Consider the following 22,607-nt stretch of genomic DNA (forward strand, 5'->3'; position numbering starts at 1 on the left):
AATGGTTCCAGGACTCGGCTTGTGACTGGGGAGGCGGAGCCTTTTCCGCTGCAGCTCCCAAACTCTGGAATACTCTCCCGTTTTCTGTGAGGTCTGCCAGTTCCTGGGATTTTAGGTCACTTTTAAAAACTTGTCTTTTAACTCCAGTGAGCAGATCTGGTGGGTCAGCTTGCTGTTAATTTGATTGATGTTTCCATTGTTTCGTTTATGGTATTTTTATTGTTTTTTAATTTTGTCTATTTAAAATGTTATTCTAGGATTTGTTTGACACTAAAGCTAATTTTTTTTTACTATTTTAACTTAATCTAGGAGCTTTCATTCATAAATCTGACTGAAATACTCTCATGCACAGAAGAAGAAAGTCTGAACGTGGAGCTTATTTTTTTTTCACCACTTCCTGTGAGGAATAACAGCCTCTTTGACATCTTCATCAGGGTTTCACATCACTGCAGCGGATGAATGAGCAAAAACACTCCTGGGTCTGATCAAATGGTCATTTTTAGGCCCGGCAATAAAACTACGGTAGATGATTTTCTGCACAAAAGCTTTGGGAGCGTTGCCTTCAGTCCTGGAGAGTTCAGACGCTTTTGTAGGTTTGCAAACGGACCCTTAATTCCATCCAATCAGAAGAAAAACTGTGAAAAACCTGAAGCTCTGCAGGAAACCTGCTGTTCTTTACACTCAGCAAGCATCCACAGTTATGGTGCCATTAATGCAAAACTAAGGTGGCATTTTTGAGCTTCGACTGACTTTGTTGGATTCTTTTTACAGTCAGGTAGTGAATGGCCGTATGTAGATGTTTCCAGCTCCTCGTTTCGTTGCATGTTCCATGTTTCCTCCTGTTGCAGGCCTGCAAAGGCCCTCGTATTAGCATTCACATTAGCGTGAGCCGGCAGTGAGCTCAGCCTCCACAGAGGGCTGATTGGAGTTTAAAATGTCATCTTCATTTGTGTTGTTAAATCTGCATTCCAGGATTATGCAAAGTTATTCAAAATTATTTCCAGTTTAATGCCATCCATGCACACAATCACCAATAAACAGCAGTAGTTGTTCTATTTAAATTGTAAAGTGACTGAAAACAGTCCTTCCAAACTCTGCATGAGGGATGAAAAGGAATGAAACCGATTCCTCCTAAAAACATCAGTGATGCAGACCGAGCCTCAGCACTGAAGAACATTGGTGGTTCTGAAGTTTCAGAGTTTGGTAGAACCCGTCTGTGACAGACAGAGGAGTTTTGAATCGGATCAAAGATTGGATCAGAACTCAGCTGTGTTCAAGGGCATGGAAAAAAAGTTTACAACCGTCACACTTTCGATCGGAATGGATCACTTTGACCAGCGCAGAGCTACCTAAAATACTGGAATCGGGCGTGGAAGACTATTTTTCTTGGCTTCACGGACCCGGCAGAAAGGTTAAGGTTAGGGTTAAAACGTGCAACCGACATCATTTAGCCTAAGACGCTCTTACACTAAGTGTGGGCAATGCTGGAATGGGAAATTTTGCTGCAAGTCTTACAAGTGGTCAGCGTGAATTTCCCTCCGTTTTTGTACTTGATGTACAAACATCAGCCTTTAGTTTTTTTCTGGACTCACTTCTCCGTTCACGAGCCGACCCACTATCACCATAGATTGTTTATAGACACAACATTCTGATCAACAACCGGCATAACCGATCGGACGGAAATTTTGATCCGAATGAGTCTGATCGGTTCAGAGTATTGCGAATGGCGTGTTTACGTGAAGCCTTTTTAGTCCATGTAAACGCACTGACAGTCTTCCGATGGCCGGCTCAAGTTTGAGCGTCTCACTCTGAGCTCTAATACAATCCCATCACTTCCAGAGACTCACAGATTACGCTTCCATCGTTTCTCAACGAAGTTATGGACGATTCCTCACAGCGACATGAATCTTTTCTCGGGTATAAATGCAGCAAAGCGTTGAGGAGTCAAACTTTGCATCTTTAAAAACTAATTTAAGGTGTTTTGACGGCTGTAATGACTTCTCTCCAAACTACAACCAAGATGGCTCCAACTTTCAGCGCTGATGGAACAGAAGATCCTGGTTCCCCTTTGTCCCCAGAATACACCTTCTGTTTTACGGGAGAAGAATCCATTCTTCAGTTCTTCCCTGCCTTGCTGTTTCCCCCACTCAGTGGAGGCATCTCTAATTGTCATCAGTGAACCGTCGTCCCTGTCGAAGTCTGTGATTGTGCTGCTGGCTGGCGGTGATAATGGTATTCCTGTTTGTTCAGTAGATGAGCTCTTCCCAGGGGAGTCTGAGAAATGCAAATGATGTGATAATGTCACCAGAGGGTTCCTGAAGCCCACGGAGTCGACAAACCTTCATTAGAAATCTGTGAAGTTTGGTCCCCCCACCCCTGCAGACAAGAATTGATGAAATTACCTCAAGTCTCGGTGCCTTACAGCCTTTTTACAAAGAAGAAAAACTGATTAGGCTAAACTTAATTGAACAAGTCCACACTAACATAAAGCTCGTGTGCAACAGGTGGTTCTGTTACACAACCGGGTCAGAACCGCAGAAATAAACATCATTACTTCATTGTTTATTTTTTATTTACCATGAAACTGTGTTTCAATGGAGTGTAGTTTTTTTTATGGGCGTCTTTTTCCAACAACCCACAGAAATGTTTGCCCCGCCTTTGTGCCCATTTTGGAGGTTGCCAAACCTTCAAGACGGGCTGTGATGACATCACATCCAGCCAAGACAGCGATGCCAAAAAGATGATAAACTGTCAAATCCAAACAGAGCTTGTCCGTCATCCAGATGTGTGTCCAGGAGAGCCAGATGTGTGTGTAGATACTGCATTTAAATGCTGGGTCATCACAGTTTTCTAATCAGCAGCTTTGAATTCAGATTGTGAATAATATGTAGTAAAAACTTGACATTTTTTTCCATCTTTTTAAACAGATAAAAAAAGGTGATGAGTTCTCAAAATGCATTTTTGTTGGGGTGTAGATGTTTAAGAAAGTGGAAAAAATGTCAATTAGCTGTAATTTCAAGGTGTGGGTGTGTAAACTGCATTTCTCTTGGATTTGATGTTCGAGTGTCCGTGAACACACAGTTATGCTCCAAATGTATTGCATAGGTAACAAATCAGGAATTATGCACACACAAATGGGGGGAGAATGTTTTCTTTCTTAGTCAAACTTTCTGCACTTTTCTCAGACAGACATGAACATTTTCACACTTTTCTCTCTTGTTCCAAATTCTCAAACTTCAAAACTTTTACAGAAAAAAAAAGATTTAGATTTATAGAATAATAAACAAAACATTGATTATGATGAAAGATTTATATGGATTTGGCGAACTGAATGCATTCTGTACAGGAGGAAGCAAATGAAGGAGACTGATGGAAAAGGTCAACAGCCAATTAGAACGCAGAACAATATGCACTGTAAAAAAATAAGTGTACAAAAATCAGTGAAAGATGAACCATTATTTAACGAGGGACCACTGGATACTCATTTAAATAAAAATGACATTAAAACAACATTCAGGAATGTTTCATCTTCCTTTTGAAGTCTGCAGGAATCTAAGTTCAAGAATTAGACCTCCGTTGACGGACTTTGTCCACCATGTTCCAAACCAGCTGACCTAAAGATGCTACAGGCTGTTGGAGAACAAACAAATTCAAATCCATGCGGTTTGACATGCAGGAATTTAATTTACTGAGAGTTTGCTGCCTGCGTCTGTAGAGCGTGTGACGAGAATTGAATAATCTTTCCGTTTCATGTTTTGGACTCTTTCAAACAGTGCTTACCATTTTTATAGCGAGCGGGTCTGCAGAAGTCATGGCGCCTTCACTTAAATATGCAAAGCAAAGCCCACTTGGCCTTTGCAAGGTGAGCCAAATGCCACTCGGCTGCTTATTACCACAATAAATCTCCTGCTTCCAGCAGGGTGCTGAGAAATTGTTTAAATTTGTGAACATGAGAATGTTATCCAAGTGTAGCGGCAGCCTTGTTTTTCAGGGAGTGAGGATGAAAAACAGAGCTCTGATTAGAGCTGTTGTCAGCACGCCGTGCAGGTTCTTTGCTTTCTTTCAACCACACATTATTATTCCCCCCATCCAATTACTTCAGCTCTGAAACATGCACCCCGTCACCGATTGGACACAGACCTGTGATCAAACAGGAGCAAAGCCAATGAGATCTGTGGCAAAAATCCAGGAGTTATTGATTTGGAGAGGTGCAATGTGCGTGATCAAAGGCTTATTAGCTGAAATTTGGAGAAAGGTGAAGCGGTCTTCTGCTAGTCTTTGATCTTTGCTGCCTTTGAGGCTGATTCCACGCCATCAAGCGAAGCGGCTGGACCGTGATCAATACGGTCTGCAGTGGAGGTAAAAAGAAACGTAAGACAGCCGTGATGAAAACCTGCAGCACATGCTTGATAATTGAAACATTAACAGATGCATCTGTGCTTTAGTGTTGCTCTGTGTTCCTTAAGGTCTGATTGGTGGACTCTGGAGAAATTTGGATATAGTACAGATCTATAGTACAGTGTTCTACTGTAAAAAGCTTTCACTGAGTTAACCCTTGTTCTATCCTAGGCACTTTAACATTGGGAGTTGGGTCATCTAGACCAGTGTTTTTCAACCTTTTTTGAGCCACGGCACACTTTAACCTTGACAAAAATCCCGCAGCACACCAGCATCCCATAAAAAAAAAAAAAAAGCAGAAACTCATAGTCTGTTTTGATCTACAGCCCCCCCCCCCCCGGCAATCTGACGTGCATTTTTGTGATAATTGTGGCAGAAAAAGCAGGAAGTTGCAGATGTTTTTCTAAAAGATGTAATAAAAGTTAAGTTACATACAAACTGTATGTTCGATGTGTTTTCAAGACGTGTAAGAAGGACGACTCATTAAGCCAATGCATCATGGGAGATATAGTGTGAAAACTGCGAGAAAACGGCAGAAAGACTAGCGTCTCTGAGTTTCATGGTTTTGTTCACTTGTTCCACGGTCTGATACCAGATTCTGTGGAAAGCTACACCGCTAAAGACGAGCTTTAGCTGGGTTTTTTGTCGGAACTGACTGAGTTATGAGCTAAATTGGAACAAGGAAGTGGAGACTTTAACCACTTCTGATTGGTCAGACAGATGACATGTGATTAAGCCTTCAAGAATGATTGGTGGAGTCGTGGAGACAGTAAAAGCTGCGGGACTTTTCCTTACACAGTTATAGCTGCAGGTAAATCGCGGTGCCGTCATTATTATAAAAATGTCTTTAATAGAATCAAATAAACACAAAGAAAAAAGTATTTTATGATCGTTTATATTCCTAACTACTCAGTGTTTTATCAGGGCCTGTTTGGATGAACAAAGAGCTGATTTCCTGGAGATGGGAAATGCTTTTAGATCAGTTAATGAGGGCAATTTTCCACGGCACACTTGACCATCTCCCACGGCACACTAGTGTGCCGCGGCGCACTGGTTGAAAAACACTGATCTAGACCCACTAGACCAGGGGTGGGCAATTCCAGGCCTCGAGGGCCGGTGTGTCTGCATGATTTCCAGATAGTCTTGCCCCACTCATGGCTGATTACATGGTTCAGGTGTGTCCAGCCAATCAGAACATGCCAGAGCAGGGTATGCTGGAAAACATGCAGGAATGCGGCCCTCAGTGCCCACCTCTGCACTAGACAGTGCTCTGAACCTTTTTTCTTCAATGATTTGTGATCTTCACTGGTGTCCATGGATTACATGAAATCTTTCCACCTTTATCTACCTTTGTCATGGTAGGAGAACACGTCAATGGAAGGGGGGGGTCATCTAAGATAGCACAAGGGTTAATACACATCAGGTTGCAGAAATGGATTCATGCACATTTATGATTGCTATTATTTTCACTTCAGAGTTTATGACATTGGAGATTGAATTTTTAGATGTGTAAGATTCAAGATCAATTTTGTTAATCCCTGAAGGGAAATTTAGTAATTTAGAAATTTAGTTTATAAAAGAAATATGGAAGAAATGTCTTGTTTTGGGGCTTTTCTTAGATGGAGTACTTTACATGAAGAAATATGGTGAGTTAACCCTTTAAGCCCAGAGCTGCCCCCACCAACAACAAAATAATGTTTTTCATACTACCATGACTCTTCAACCAGTTATGCAATTATTGTAATTCCAAAGAATTCTGAAGTGCAGAACAGCAGCTTTGCACCAATATGCAGCATTTTATAGCAAAAAAAAAAAAAAAAAAAATTTGCAGTTTACAGCTTAACAGTCGGTCGCATCTAAAGTTAGCATCCGGTTGTTAGCATCCACTTTGACGTCTTCGTGTTCATCACAAAGTTTAAACCAGCCACAAACATTTGACAGAGAAGGAAGATTCAATCAGATAAAACTGCCGACTTCCTGAAGAAGTTTCTGATCTCAGGAATGTCGCTTTTATTGAGTTTTTACAAGTCAATTTCTACAAATCAGCAGTTTTGTCACCTGCAAAGAAAAACTTCTTCTGATTTTTTTTTTAATTTGATTTTCTTGTAACATATATATAAACCAGAATCTTAACAGTACTTAAGCGCAAACTTAAGCCCTGTTTGGTCCGGTCCGTAAAAATATTGTCTGACGTTAAACCGTCCGCAGCCTGAAAAAGGTTGAAGACCAATGGTCTAAAGAAAACCCAGATCAGGTTATCTGAAGGATCACAGGAACAGCCCATAAAACCACGATCTCAGAAGAAAATCCAGACCGGATTCTGTAAAGACAACTGGACCAAGAACCAGGAAGCACCAGACTGTGTGAATTGGCCTCTTCTGGTGAAGAAGCTGCTTGAATGAAGTTATCTTTAGTCTTCTTGTGGGATTAGAGCCAAGTATGTTGGTTCTCAGTTAGACACAACAGCCTGTGTGACACAAAGTGGGTTTTTTGTATCATTTCATTTCATGCCACCAAAAAATAGGGTTTGGTCAAAAAAAAGGCTCTTTGGATTAATTTAAAAATTCTCTTTAACTTCTAAAAACAGCACATGCAGACCAACTTTGAGGCAGAGAAGGTTCCTGATACCAGACTGCTTGCAGCCACAAGTGGATCCTGATGTGGAGAGAACTGTGTCATCTGCAAACATTAGATGTTTGAAATAAAAACTGTTTTAAACCTTTAATACCAGGGCCAGGGGTCTGAGAGGTAAGATAAGCTTTTTGAACCACCGTAATTTTTCCACCGTTTACGTGATTAACGTCATTCCAAAAGATTTTAAAGTGTCGAAAAGCAGCTTTGGGTCAATATGCAACACTTTATGAAAAACTACTACTGTAAACAACACTTTATGGTGGTGAAGTGTTGCATATTTTCTACCTTAAATTGGTATTGGGTTAAATTTGGTTAATAGAATGCAGGAAGAGGATCAAGAACCAGCCTTTAGAGCGCACCTTTTGGTCCTGGAAGTGTCCAAACAGCAACAAACTACAGTCCATCCATCGTTCCATCCATCAATCCAATCCAATCCAATCTGATCTGTACATTTACAGGTGAAAACCACCTGGTTGATTCACTGTTGATATGAAAAGCCACCAAGTCCTAGACAAGTTAGGGTAATAAGGGATGTCTGCTGGATGGCTGGGATTTGGATGGCACCATTTTCCTGTGATTGTCCTGTCATTTCATTAGTCATTCATTACATGGAAATCCTAATAAATGTAGCCAACAGTAACAGGATGATAAACAGGAAGTGTGTTTGCCTTAATTGGCAGACGGATACTGATTAGGACTCCTGGTTAAAGTTTGAGGCTGTCAGCTTTATGTGGCTTGTAATGAACAGTGATGACATTTAAATAGAAATGACAATTTCCATGACATCCAGCCTGCTAAAGCATTGTGCTTATGCAAAATCCATTAGTGTGTCACTGCTAAAGAAGACAGTGATTGATGTTAATTGAAACTGCAATTTCTTTGGCTGTTTTCTGTCCACATTTGTGCTCTCGCTGAGACGCTCAAGTCAAATCAGGCCGAGTTTCTGCCTCTGTCAGCTCCCTGCTTGTATCCTGTCAGTGTTTTACAGTCTGGATTCTTGTAGTCTGCCAGCATCACTGTGTTTCTGGACTTGTTCTTCGCCAGTCTCCTCTGTCTGAGCTGATTGGCGTGTGACGGTTCCGGCTGCTGAAGGACAGCCAGAAAACTCAGAGTTGAGCTTTGCAGCAAACACTGAGGGAGGAGTCCTTACCAGGTTTATCTTTGATCATCCTTCTAGCCTCAGCCGGAGCGGGTGTGGGTTTCGTTATCGCCTCTTTGCAGCTGGACATCCACCACACAAACATATACCAGGGATGCTCCCGTTAGCAAAAAGTAGTACTACTAACATTTATTCTATCAAATATACTTGAGTGTACGTGTAGCAACTGAATAATTCTTCTGAATAAATTGGAAGTTTACATAAACTTCAGTGCTTTTTCACTTTGAACACAGACTTGTAGTCCACTGAAATAGACAACTTTTTGTTAGGGTTTACTTTTACTTTTTTAGCTATAAAGGTTAGAAAAAAAAAGGTTGCACGGTGGCGCAGTGGTTAGCGCTCTTGCCTCACAGCAAGAAGGCCCCCGGTTCAAGTCCCGGCTGGGGGACGTGAAAAAAAAAAACAGAACATCAGTGGGGGACCTTTCTGTGTGGAGTTTGCATGTTCTCCCCGTGCATGCGTGGGTTCTCTCCGGGGTCTCCGGCTTCCTCCCACCATCCAAAAACATGCTTCATAGGTTAATTGGCAACTCTAAATTGACCCTAGGTGTGAGTGCGGGAGTGAATGGGTGTGTGAGTGAGGACATTATACCCTGCAACAAACTGGCGACTTGTTCAGGGTGTCCCCCCTGCCTTCGCCCACAAGTGGCCGGGATAGGCTCCGGCAGCCCCGTGACCCCGAAAGGGATAAAACGGTTAAGAAAATGAATGACTGAATGAATGAAAAGGTTAGAAAAAAACCTTAATCTGCTCATAATTTGGTTTAGAGATGATGGTCTCGTCTGCAGAGCTTCCAGATTGAGCAGCAAAACATGAAACTTGAGCGACTTCTTTGGAGTCTTCACCCACCAACCACTTTCTTACTGTAGGTACGGACTAGAGCAGTGTTTTTCAACCTTTTTTGAGCCACGGCACACTTTAACCTTGACAAAAATCCCGCGGCACACCAGCACACCCCCCCCCCCCCCCCCCCAAAAAAAAGCAGAAACTCATAGTCTGTTTTGATCAACAGCAAACCCCCCCCCCCGGCAATCTGACGTGCATTTTTGTGATAATTGTGGCAGAAAAAGCAGGAAGTTGCAGATGTTTTTTCTAAAAGATGTAATAAAAGTTAAGTTACATACAAACTGTATGTTCGTTGTGGTTTCAATCCGTGTAACAAGGACGACTCATTGTACGCTAAGGCGCTGTCCCTTTAAGCCAATGCATCATGGGAGATGTAGTGTGAATACGGCGAGAAAACGGCAGAAACACTTGCGTCTCTGAGTTTCATGGTTTTGTTCACTTGTTCCACGGTCTGATACCGGATTCTGTGGAAAGCTACACCGCTAAAGACGAGCTTTAGCTGGTGTTTTTGTTGGAAATGAGTGAGTTATGAGCTAAATTGGAACAAGGAAGTTTAGACTTTAAACACTTCTGATTGGTCAGACTGATGACATGTGATTAAGCCTTCAAGAAGGATTGGTGGAGTCGTGGAGACAGTAAAAGCTGCGGGACTTTTCAGAAAACAGTTATAGCTGCAGGTAAATCGCGGTGCCGTCATTCTTATCAAAATGTCTTTAATAGAATCAGTTAAACACAAAGAAATAAGTATTTTATGATCTTTCATATTCCTAACTCCTCAGTGTTTTATCAGGACCTGTTTGGATGAACAAAGAGCTGATTTCCTGGAGATGGTTAATGTTTTTAGATCAGTTAATGAGGGCAATTTTCCACGGCACACTTGACCATCTCCCACGGCACACTAGTGTGCCGCGGCACACTGGTTGAAAAACACTGGACTAGAGGATGGCACGGGAGTGGATTTTCACTCCTGTCCAGTCCCGTCCCGCTCCTGGTAATCTAACTTTCCTTATAAAGGATCCCATCTTTAGGTTAAACATATAATTGTCGTCATTCTCATTGGATGATTCTCACTCCTGAACCTTTGGGCAAGGCACGTTTATTTATATGGCACAATTCGCAAACAAAGTAGATCAAAGTGCTTAAAAAAACAGAAAAATGCATTGAAATCACAATATGTAATAGTGCAAAGATTTAAAACATAAATAATGATTATAAACTTCACTTTAAAAGGAAGGAAAGAGCAAATCAAATGAACAGGGGGGCTTATAAACACAGCTAAACAGAAACATTAGTTCCTCTTATGCTGTTTAAGGGGTGAAATGTGCAAAAATACTTTTAGAAATGAACCTTTAAGTATGTCCGGACATGATTTAGTTCTGGCAGCTCCTCATTCGCTCAGTTTCACCTGAAACTAGCTCCAAGGAAGTTAAAAAAGCAAGAAGTGCTCCTGCTGGATCTCTGCAGACGTTGTCATGACACCAGCTGAGATGTTTTTTTGTGGTCAATCCGGTTTTTCTACTGTGGGCTTCTCTTTGTGACCCTCAAAATATCCTGGTTCCACACAAACTGGAGTTGGAGTGGATGCAAATCAACACGCCTTGAAAATGACATTACTTCAATTAGTAATTATCAGTCTAATTAGCGCTCTCTATTCTAATCAGTTCCACTGTACGCGCCACAAAGATCCCCAGAAGAGTGGCAGAAGTGCTGCTTCACGCCATGAAGGGAGCATTTGATCCAATTCCTTAAGTAAATATATGTATAAATCAATGATAGAACTTAAAATAAAAAAAACAAGAACTCACATTTCATGAAGACAGTTCTATTCAGTTTTTTTATTTTTATTTTTTTATCTTTAAGTGCAGAAGCCGCAGAACAACAGAGAACCGATCATTGAGACGGAGTTAGAAGAGTGAAGCTCTCTCATTCTGTTAATTCACTCCGTCCGCCTGAACTCTTCCTGTTTGCGTGTTTCTGACATGCAGAACAACATTCATACCAGATGTTCGGTAAAAACAATCTTCCTTTCTGCCCACAGTTGAGTCTTTTTTGGTCATTACGACGTTCTAAGCAGTTCTTCGCCCTATAAGCGTCACTTTTCATTCATTCCTTGCTTTATGCATTTCCACACCTTTTTATATCTTTCTGTTAGAAATGCTGTGTAAACATGACAATCTGTCCATCATTTCCTCATCTTCTTTTCACATTTACCTTTAGTTTGTTGCACGCTCATCTCATGTCATATAAATGTGACTTCTACTTTCCATCTAAAAGAGCTGCGCTCTCTCTCTCCATGATAGAGATGAAATGAACGCATTAGCTCCCATTACAGACACGAAAAGCCTGTCGGCTGCATTCTGGACTAGATCATGTTTACAACCTGCGTGTTTGACGGGTAGCATCTCCTAACGCGTCTCCTGAAGCAGGAACAAATCCGTCTTCTAAACCCTCAGAATGCCTTTCAGGGACACAGCTACCTTTGGGCAAGGGTGGGGTAAGTCCTGAGCAGGGGCCAGTCTGCTACACAACCACACACTCCAGAGCAACCAATTGGGGCAATTTAGAGACACCAATTAACCAATGGAGCATGATGTAGAAATGCAGTTCAATGAACTTTTGGGTAAATCCCACTTTATTGTTTTAATGAAAAACATTCTCTTTTTGCTTATTTTTCTGCATCCACACATGTTAAAAAGAGCAAAAGCACAGATTTCATCAGAATGGATCTTTGAAGCATTTAGGACAAAGTCAACTTTGATTTTTGTAAGGTTTCCCTTCAGAGCTATGTTTTTTTTCTCTTTTTTTTTTTGCAAATCAAGCTGGATTAACCTCTTAAACCACACCTTCACCAATAGAACTGTGGCCTTTTCATCTGAATCAGGAGCAGATGAAAAAAACATTTTGTTTGAAAAAGATCTTGTGACGTGGGCGGGACCACAAGCTGCCTGCTCCGCCCCATTCTGATGCATCCACTTATAAATGAATAGATCCATGAATGTCTTAGTTTTTAATGTAGTAGTAATGTTAGGTTGGGGATGTGAGGGGCTGCTAGCTAGTGGGAGAGCATGTAAACAGACAGCTCTCAGCAAAAGGGAGAGGAAGGGCGGGGCCGGGTTGCTCTGCGCCAATAGTCCCGTCCACATCTCAGAGGTGAATGTCTAATGAACTCCTGCTGCTCTGCAGAAACGGCATCATCATAATAAAAGACCACTGGGAAGGCTTTGGAAATAGATCAGAGATGATCGGAGTGGGACTTTAAAGAAGTAACCCTCCTGTAAGCGCACACGGTAACCCCCAGAGTAGTGACCAGAGGCCCCGCCTCCAAGGCTGAACACCTTTCAATCAGCCGCATGTCTGCTCAAACACACCTGACCCGCCTCATCATCCGCCTCTGACAACAGCAGTCCACAGGTGCCCTAAAGCTGGATGGATGGAAACTTTCAGGATACAAATGGGACCGGGGGCTGGGAAACACACGTCCAAACCGAACATGAGTGTGCGCAGAAGATTGAGGGCGGAGTCTGTGTTCAGCTCCAAAAGAAGCAGGAAGTCCAAAGGAGCAGCTGAAACCAGGTTTTCCTGTTTAAACTCCATCATGTACCATTTGAAAAAAAGAAAGAAACTTCTGGGTTGGAGGAAATAAAACTCTTTGAGATTCTGCTCTAAAATAAATACATTGAGAAGAGGAAGAAGAATCTGCTGCTCTGTTTTTTGTTTGGAAGACAGATGGATGATCCTCACAGTTCAATCTCCATCTACATTCCAATGTTTTCCTCCAATCAGACATTTCATTATCATCCTCTCAGCACAATCAGGCCAGCAGCATGCAAATGTGGATGATCTACATTTGAATTTAAGGAAACTTGACAAACAGAAGTCAGCAGAAGAAAACTCTGAGAGAAAGATGATGAAGTGAGGAGAGGGGGAGAAAGGCAGGAAAAATGATGAAGATGTTGCTGCTGAAGATGGATGCTTGAATGCTCTTAAAGGTATAAAAGGCAGGAATGAAGAGATGGATGGAGGCAGCAGTTCAAATGGGAGTAAAGAGTGATGATAGGACTGGGAGGAAAGATAAACAAATTGCTGTTTGTTGTGTCGTAGCGGAGGAGAGGAGAGGAGAGGAGTACATCTGAGAGGAGAGGCAGAGAGGGATGATGGGATGATGCAGGTAGAGTCTAATGGGAGGAATGGAGACGAGGAGCACTGTGAGTGAAATGAAAGCCACTTTTAGCCAAGGAGCAGATGATCAAAAGAGGAGAGGGGGGAGATGGAGAAGTGCTGCTAGCTGGAAATGAAGCTGCTTTGCATTTTTCTCACGCTAAGCCGGCCTGACTAAACAAATTAAATCTGTTCAAAGCAGCCGTGCTCCTCAGAGAGCCGGCTCCTCACAGGAAACTCAGCTGAATCCATCCATCTCCAAAACCTGCAGTGTTAACTCCCATAATTGATGATGGGGGTGTAAATAAATGACAGGGGGTCACCTTGGTGTCACAGAGAACTGTATTTTCTTAACGGGTTTGTGCACATATTTTAAAAACGTTCAACCCTCATAAAAACACAAAGAAAACGTCTGTCTTTGTAAAAAGCTGCTGTGAAGACGTTTCTCTGTTTTCTTTTTGGTTCCGAACATTCATTTATGAAATATTTAAATAGGTTTTTAGAATTTAGTCCCAACTGTCCTAACATGTGGATACGGGCGAAAACGGGTCAAACCTGTAGGAACCGGGGCGCGCAGGTGACCCCCTTGCTGCTATGGAAGCATCTCTGTAGCAGAATTAAAACTGAAAGTCAAAACCAGAAACGCTTTTTCATTTTCAAAACTAAGCTGCATTTGTTGACTCAAAATTAAAAAGTGAAAAAGCTCTTTCTTCTTCAACACCGCTCATTCTGTTACCTAATTAAAATGATAAAGAAAATGCTGTCATTTCATTTTCAAAAAGGTCTTTAGAAGATGTGTAGCAAAATTCAATGAGAAATATCTAATTTGACAATTAAAGTGAATAAACAGAATCCCATCTTTGCATTTTTCCTTTAATTATGTCACAGAATGAGCAGTGTTTAAGTAGAAAAAGAAAAAGCACTTTGGAGGATTGATTTTTCATTTGGTTTTTGAGTAAACTGATGCAGATAGATTATTAAAAAAAAAAAGATAAAGGATCTGGTAATCAATCTCCCTTCTACAACACCCCTAAACAAGTTCTAGACAATGGAGAGAATTCGGGTGAAAAAGTATAACGAGGTTCTTTATCAGTCCCCACATAAAGAGCAAACAGCTGAGGACTCCACAACAATGCTGGAGACTCTGTGGGGGTGCGAGCGCCAATCAGTCACACATCTTTTGGACATGCAGTAAAATTGATCCCTTCTGGCAGAGCATCATCAAAACCCTGCAGGTCATAGTAGGGTATGAAATACCCACGGATACTAAACCTAGGACTGTTACCAACAAGAGGACAAGTTCCTGTTTAAAGTCATGATCATGGCTTGCAAAAAAAACCATAACAAGGACTTGGCTTAAAAGGGAACCACTGAGACTGGATCCATGGTTCTGTGGAGAAAATGAGATTTCACTCACGGTTGAAAGCTGAAAAATTTCAACTCCAATGGAGGAAATGGAAGCAATAAACATCCAGCTCAGAACCTAAAGCTCAAAACCACATTTTTGTTGTTCTTTTGTTACACATACCTAACATGTTTGGTTTAGAAGGTGAATAAATGAAGGTGAGGCATGATGAGAACTACTTTTGTAGTCCAGACTGCACTCTGTTTAAAGCAGATTATTACAAAGATTGTCTTACTTTTACCCTGAAGCTCGTCCTGTATTCCATCCCTGACCCAAACGCAGAGCAGCTCAGAAAACAGAAGAACAAAGGTTTTGACTCAGAGAATGAAAGTTCATTCAAAAAATGGATAAAAAAAAAAAAAGATCAAGTCTGTTTTAAAAAAAAGCATGTTTGTTTGTGGCTGTGCTTGAAGTTGGAATCATTTGCATTCAAAGAGAAAAACTAAGGAGCGTAGCTTCCGGCTGCAGGCCTCAGTCTGCTGTTTCCCTCCTCATCTTTGGTTGATTTGTTTTTTTTGGTTCCGGTTGTGTGCGTTTTGCATTCGTCCCATGCGTGGGTCTCCATCGTGTTACCTCTCCTCAGTTGTCTCAGCACGAACTGAGATTTAAGCCAGAAAGCTCGCTTAAAGTGAAGGTACAGCTATGAGCACTCATGTCTCAAAAAAATATACACATCCTGATTATGAACAAGATGAACATGTCATAAAGTATATATATGTATTTAAATGACCAGGATTTGGTGAAGTTTAAATCGAATGAGCACACAAATACAAGCGTCTGTCTACCTGTGTTACAATTGCAGCATCTTCACTCTGCAGCAGGTCTACATGGAAATCTGCAGCTCTGCACATCCTCATCCTAAAACATGGAGGATTTTCCTCTCCTCCCTTCTCATTGAGAGGATTTTCCTTCAGACCTCCTGAACGTATTTATTAGGTAGAGAATGAGGCGTGATTGGTCCATTTATTGCCTTGCCTGGGAATATTTGACATTTTTGTGCGCACAAACATTATTGGGGTTTCTTGCTGATAACTGCAGAGAGCATCTCCTGCTGAGACTGTGGATGAAATGCCGTCAACTCTCAGGTGTGGGACAAAAAAACCTCTGAAAACAAGCTGCAATTAAAGCTTTTTCCAGCAAATATCTGCTTCTTGCTTTGCTGCATTTTTAACATTTGCTGTGTTTCAGCGAAAGAAGGAGATGAGAAGTGTTGTTTGAAATAGTGAAAAAGCCCAAATGGTTGAAGCATTTCTCCATCATGGCTTGCCACAGAAGTGTAAGAAGCATTTAGATCTGCAGCCGAACCCCGGCGGAAAAAGTCGCCCATCTCAACTTCTGCTTGGTTTTTCTGTCTTGCAGCCGGCAAGCAGCCATGGACGCCATCACGTCGCTGGTCTGCCCCGTCCTCGTCCTGCTGTTCTTCCCCCCCTGTGTCCCCTCCATGCTGTGTCCAAAGCGCTGCACCTGCCAGAACCTGCTGCCGTCCTACACGGTGCTGTGCGCCAAGACGGGCCTCCTCTTCGTCCCGCCCAACATCGACCGGCAGACGGCCGAGCTCAGGCTGATGGACAACTTCATCACCACGCTGAGGCACCGGGACTTCGCCAACATGTCCAGCCTGGTCAGAGCCGCTGCGATCACCTTCACCTTCACACAGTCAGTCACGGCGTTCAGTCTGAGGACGACCACATCCAAGCCACCTTCAGTCTGACTCGTTTCTGTTGAAAGTCTGACCCTTGACACTTCCTCCAGGGGGAAGTATCCAACGGGTTTGCAGAAGCAGCACCGACACAGAAAACAAAGAATCATTTTGGTCTTTTTACCTCATTTGGCATGAAAGTTTTTATGTTGCTGAGGCTCACAAAAGCTCACAGAAATAACAAAAATTGAGTGTTTTTCTACCCTTAGGAGGATTTCCCAGGAGTGACTTTAAAAGATGTTTTCTCACTATTGAGCTCAAAATCATGCACAGAATATTGAACATTAACATTTTGGTTCAAACAAGCTGAAAAAAATTCCCGCTGTTTTACAAATCAAACTTAATTACAAAGACGCTAATCAGAAACAAGAACGTTGGTGGTTTGTGTTCGTTTCCATTTGGCTGAAGGTCAAACCCACGGTCAGGTTGTGGCTGTGGGGGGGCATCAAAGCAGAAACAACACTAGTCGCCCCCACAGTCCCCTGCAGGGGACTCTGAATGGTGGTCCTCACCTGTTCTACATCACATCCACAGGTGTGAGCAAACAGGAAGCATCTACTACCCAAATAAGGTTAGACTGCCTCTGGTTGAGGATGAGGAGAGGAGGAAGGTGAGGCTCTATCTCTGCGTCAGACTGAGGCCTGTAGTGGCCTTGAAAAGTGTTTGGAGTTTAGAAAATGTTCAGCTTTCAGGGGCACGTCGGAGCGTCCTCTGAGAATCCAAAACAAGAAATCAGATGGATGTTTGGGGACAAACCCGGTTGATAAACATCTGCTCCTTAAAGCAACACAGAATGGGACAAATTCCACAAATGATCCCTACGCTCTGCAGGAGTCGCTCCGCAGTCACTCTAAAGTCGCTCTGCAGTCGCCCCGCAGTCGCCCCGCAGTCGCTCTGCAGCAGCCACATAAAAACAGCAACATCTTGATCTCATGTCTGAACGTTTCCTCTTTAGAGCCTCCACAGCAGCACTGACGATGTTTGCTCTCACACGGAAACACGGGAGATGAGCTTTTGATCACTGAGCATCCGCAGAACGCCACACGTGTCCCTGCTGAAAGTGGCACCTTTCCAAACGTGTTGGCGCTCATTGACCTTTTCTCAGAGTCAATTGAATACGTCTTTGCGTCCTCACACTGTGGAGGTTTTGTGTTTGGTGGCAGACGCACAGTTTTGTTCATGAATGATAAACTGGTTTAAAACCCACGCTGACTTTCACTGATTAATGAAGAGGTTTTTAGATATAGTTCTTGGATGTAATTCTTGGTTCTTAGACGTAGTTCTTGGTTCTTCAATGTAATTTTTGGTTCTTGAAAGTAATTTTTGGTTCTTAGATGTAGTTCTTGGTTATTAAATGTAATTCTGGGTTCTTGGATGTGGTTCTTGGTTCTTCAATGTAATTCTGGGTTCCTGGATGTGGTTCTTGACAGTCAGAAGGATTCTCTTCTTCCTTCAAGCAGGTTTGAAGCTCAGTGGAGCCAGAAGAAATGTACTCTTCTTAAACTTTATATCATTTTACCAATGACGCTGTGAACACTTGATTGGATTGAATAAAAAAAAGGAAGAATAGTACAGTGACTGTAAATGTTGGTACCTGCAGATCCACTTGACCCTCAGCAGGAACACCATCAGCCAGATCAGGCCGTACACCTTTGCTGACCTCCAGGAGCTCCACGCCCTGCACATGGATGCCAACCGCCTGACTGTCCTGGACGACTCCCACTTTCAGGGCCTGGTGAACCTGAGGCACCTCATCCTGGCCAACAACCAGCTGCACAGCATATCTGAAGGAGCCTTCCAGGTGAGAACGCAGCGAATGTTAACTTCATAAACAGTTAAAGTAGCAGAAAAACGTAAACACAGAAGCGAAATATCTGGCGTTAAACTGTTAAATAGATTTTAAACCGGCAGTGGAAAATGGGATCTGTAGCAGAAAACAAGGTTTTATTTAACTTGAAATACATTGAAAGTACAGTTGGATAACAAAAAAATAAGTGAATAAATCCTAAAACATAACAATCTGTCATTTTAAAGTATGATCTTATATCATCATAAACACTCTGCATTGACTGGAGATGGTAACTTCAATATCCACGCGTCGGTTGTGTCTGGATTCCCTCAGTACTAATTAGTGTACCATATCTGGCGTTTGCTGTTTTTTGGGGGGTGTCTGAATCTAAAATTCCTAAATCCGGCGCCCTAAAAATTTCCCAGAAGTCTCTGCCAAAGAGCTAGTAAATGGTGTGTACTTGTACAGACCTTTTCTGCCTTCCCCAAAGTGCCTTACAGCCACAGTTCCATTCACGCAGTGATGGCGGCTTCGCTGCCAAACACTGGCACCAACCTAACCACCAGTGTGCATTGATGCTCACTTAATTGGCTAACATACACCACAATGCATCTATTTGAAGAAAAGCTCATGGTTTTTGTAGACTTTATCAATTCAGACGAATTGACAAAGTGTTTTGAAAAAGAGGTGAAATGTCTTTAACTTTAAAAACCAAGTCCAGATGACAACCTTTAAACCTACTGCTGTGATGGAATCTACCTGGATAAATGAGTCTTCAAAGACTTATTGAAGAAAAGGTATTAAAAATGTATTTTTATTATCATTTAAGTTTCAGAAACAGTGGAAACATGAATAGTTGTGGTAGACTTTCACAGCAGGAAATTTGAGCAAAATGCAGAACTTTAATTGGAAATTGTATAGGAATATAATATGGAGAAATTGAAGCCATTTTAGTGAAATAAACATAGATGGAAAGCATTCTCTGGACGCCTCGGGCCCTCATTAGCTGCAAATTGTAACTTCAATTTAAAACTAATCTTCATGTTGCTCCTAAACGAGTCGTGCCTCCATGATGTGTATGTCTACTAGCTTACAAAATGTGCTTCAATTCTTCTGAGAACCTTTTCAAGGGTGCTAGTATTACCCTGATGTGTGAGAACCAGCTTCTGTAATCCTCCAGTGTTCTCCATCCATTCTGCTGGAGGCCTTCAGACACAAACGCTCTCGATCACACCGTCTTGGCATCAGCCTCCATGTTTAGCGTGTCATTTCAAAATCAATGAAGAGCCTGGTTACCAAATAAAATTCATTTAGAATCAGTTTCTTTCTATCTTAACATTTTGTTGTATGTAAAAGTTCTCTCTCTCTCTCTCTATCTCTCTCTCTCTCTCTCTCTCTCTATATATATATATATATATATACACACAAACTTAAATGCATAAATCACATAAATACATAACATCGATCGGTAATTTAAAAGTATGACGTGTGACTTTCAGAATTTCTGATGATGCTGCTTTGCAAAGTCGTGGCTATGGGGCGTGGCTATGGGCGTGGCCGTGGGCGTGGCTATGGGCGTGGCAATGGGGCGTCAGAAATAGGATTTCAAAATGAAGATTGTTTGTTTGGAGATATTTTTGTCCATCATAGTAAAACATTAGCAGAATTACTGTAAACAAGCAGTTCTACTGTCATCTGTTCAGGAATCAATTATTATTGTGATGATGTGTTCTGATGATAATCATTTATTACCAGGCACTGGATTTAGTTACTTTAAGAGAATCTATCGGATCAGAACCGGATTACAAAAACTGTAAAATTATCAAATGAATGAACTCAGAAGGGGTGGGGTTATTTAAGGTGGCTTCTTCCCGCTCCTTTTCAAACGATAAATCAAATCAAGCTCTACTTGACTTTAGTTAATGATCACTGTCTTTAATGTGATTTAAGTGACTTTTTTGTTTTGTCTTTTTAATCTATGCATTTCAACATTTCTGAAATGAGTTTGATAAATATGTGTAAATGCTTTATTGCTTTGACTACAATGCTTGAAATAAATCAATAAATCAAATCGATTTGTTTTGGAGAACAACAATGATGTAACTTTCCGTTTGCTTCAAAACCCCCATCCGTCAGTCCTTTGTAAACACGGCGCCTTCGTTTGTCTCGCGCTAGCTTTGAGAAAGTGTAGTTCGATACCAAATGTCTGAAAAAACAGCCAGTCCTGTTTTCTCTTTTGCTGTTTTGTTTGGACTTTAAGTCACTCCAGAGTATTTCACAGAATCCTAAATAAGCAGAATAAAAAGGAAAGTTGCACTTTTGGGAGAAATGTTTTTGACAAAATACAGGAACGTGAAGAAAAATGTAATCTTGAAAGAATAGATAATAATAAACTAGAATTTAGGCACATTTTACCACCTTAACTGAAACTAGCTTAATGAATATAAACTAGGTCTGAATTCCCACCCTAACTCCTAAAAAACTACATAGTGCGGGACTATATAGTGCCCTGAATTTTAAAAGCAATTCAGACAATGCTCACTACTTTTTTCTGTTTTGTTTTTAACGCCGGATATGACGTCATTAATTTCATGAAGTTAAAATCTAATTGATTTGAGCGTTTTGTGATGAATATTTTTGAATCCACCATCTTCTGAAGATAGAAACATTGATCTTTCTCTTTCGGCTTTTCCCATCAGGGGTCGCCACAGCGAATCATCCTTTTCCACCTCACTCTATCATGAACATCTTCTACCCTAACGTTAGCCAACTTCATGTCCTCTGTTAAGACATCCATATATCTCCTCTTTGGCCGTCCTCTTGCCCTCCGGCCAGGCAGCTCCATCTCCAACATCCTTCTACCAATATATCCACTATCCCTCCTCTGAACATGTCCAAACCATCTCAGTCTGGCTTCTCTGACTTTGTCGCTGACACAGGCAACATGAGCCGTCCCTCTGATGTACTCGTTCCTTATCCTGTCTAACCTGGTCACTCCTAAGGAGAACCTCAACATCTTCATCTCTGCTACCTCCATCTCAGCCTCTTGTCTCTGTCTCACTGCTACCGTCTCTAACCCATAGAGCAGAGCTGGTCTCACCACTGTCTTGTACACCTTTCCTTTGAGTCTTGCTGGCACTCTTCTGTCACACAACACTCCTGACACTTTCCTCCACCCGCTCCAACCTGCCTGCACTCGCCTCTTCACCTCTTTTCCACACTCCCCATCACACTGAACTGTTGACCCCAAGTACTTAAACTCCTGCACCTTCTTCACCTCAGTCCCCTGTAACCTAACGCTTCTACCTTGATCCCTCTCGTTCAGACACATGTATTCTGTCTTACTACGACTGACCTTCATACCTCTTCTTTCCAGAGCAAACCTCCACCTCTCTAGCTGTTCCTCCACCTGCTCTCTACTCTCACTGCAAATTACAATGTCATCCGCAAACATCATTGTCCAGGGAGATTCCTGTCTTACCTCGTCTGTCAGCCTGTCCATCAGCATAGCAAACAAAAAAGGACTCAAAGCTGATCCTTGGTGTAGTCCCACCTCCACCTTGAACTCCTCTGTCTGACCTACACCGTCATACTTCTCTCATACATGTCCTGAACTACTCTGACATACTTCTCTGCCACTCCAGACCACCTCATACAGTACCACAGCTCCTCCCTCGGCACCCTGTCATACGCCTTCTCTAAATCTACGAACACACAATGCAGCTCCTTCTGACCTTCTCTGTACTTTTCCATCAACATTCTCAAAGCAAAAATGGCATCAGTGGTGCTCTTACGGGGCATGAAACCATACTGCTGCTCACAGATCTCCACCTTCTTCCTAAGCCTGGCTTCCACTACTCTTTCCCACAGCTTCATTGTGTGGCTCATCAACTTTATTCCTCTATAGTTGCTGCAGTTCTGCGTGTCACCCTTGTTCTTAAAGATCGGAACCAGAACGCTTCTCCTCCATTCCTCAGGCATCTTCTCACTCTCTAAAATCCTATTGAACAACCTTGTTAGAAATTCCACTGCTGTCTCTCCTAGGCACTTCCATACCTCCACAGGAACGTCATCAGGACCAACGGCCTTTCCGCTCTTCATCCTTTTCAGAGCCTTCCTAACCTCATCCTTTCCAATCTCTGCTACTTCCTGCTCCACAACACCCACATCTTCCTCCCTTCTTTCCCTGTCATTTTCCTCGTTCATCAGCTCCTCAAAATACTCCTTCCATCTTTTCTGTACACTCTCTTGGGTTGTTAGCACCTTTCCATCTCTGTCCTTAATCACCCTTATCTGTTGCACGTCCTTCCCATCTCTGTCTCTCTGTCTGGCTAGCCTGTACAAGTCCTTCTCTCCTTCCTTTGTGTCTAACCTGTCATATAGCTCATCGTAAGCTTTCTGTTTGGCCTTTGCCACCTCTCTCTTCACTCTACGCTGCGCTTCCTTGTACTCCTGTCTACCTTCCTCAGTCCTTTCTACATCCCACTTCCTTTTAGCCAACCTCTTCCTCTGGACGCATT

The 22,607-nt window shown here is 42.1% G+C and overlaps 1 protein-coding gene across 7 annotated transcripts in view; it reads left to right on the forward strand.

The window, feature by feature from the left end:
• Window positions 1–22,607, forward strand: part of si:cabz01090165.1 (leucine-rich repeat and fibronectin type III domain-containing protein 1-like protein) — a 275,238-nt gene that overhangs the window by 215,318 nt on the left and 37,313 nt on the right. For all 7 annotated transcript variants that reach the window (XM_004075203.5, XM_078929781.1, XM_078929779.1 and 4 more), the window contains 2 exons: window positions 15,959–16,220; window positions 17,899–18,099. In XM_004075203.5, the coding sequence (XP_004075251.1) occupies window positions 15,972–16,220; window positions 17,899–18,099 (450 nt within the window). In that variant the 5' untranslated portion in view covers window positions 15,959–15,971. The remainder of the gene's footprint in view (window positions 1–15,958; window positions 16,221–17,898; window positions 18,100–22,607) is intronic.

The sequence above is a fragment of the Oryzias latipes genome, chromosome 13 (genome assembly GCF_053564925.1).
Source record: "Oryzias latipes strain Hd-rR chromosome 13, Olatipes_Hd-rR_3.1".
Classification (NCBI taxonomy): Eukaryota; Metazoa; Chordata; class Actinopteri; order Beloniformes; family Adrianichthyidae; genus Oryzias; species Oryzias latipes.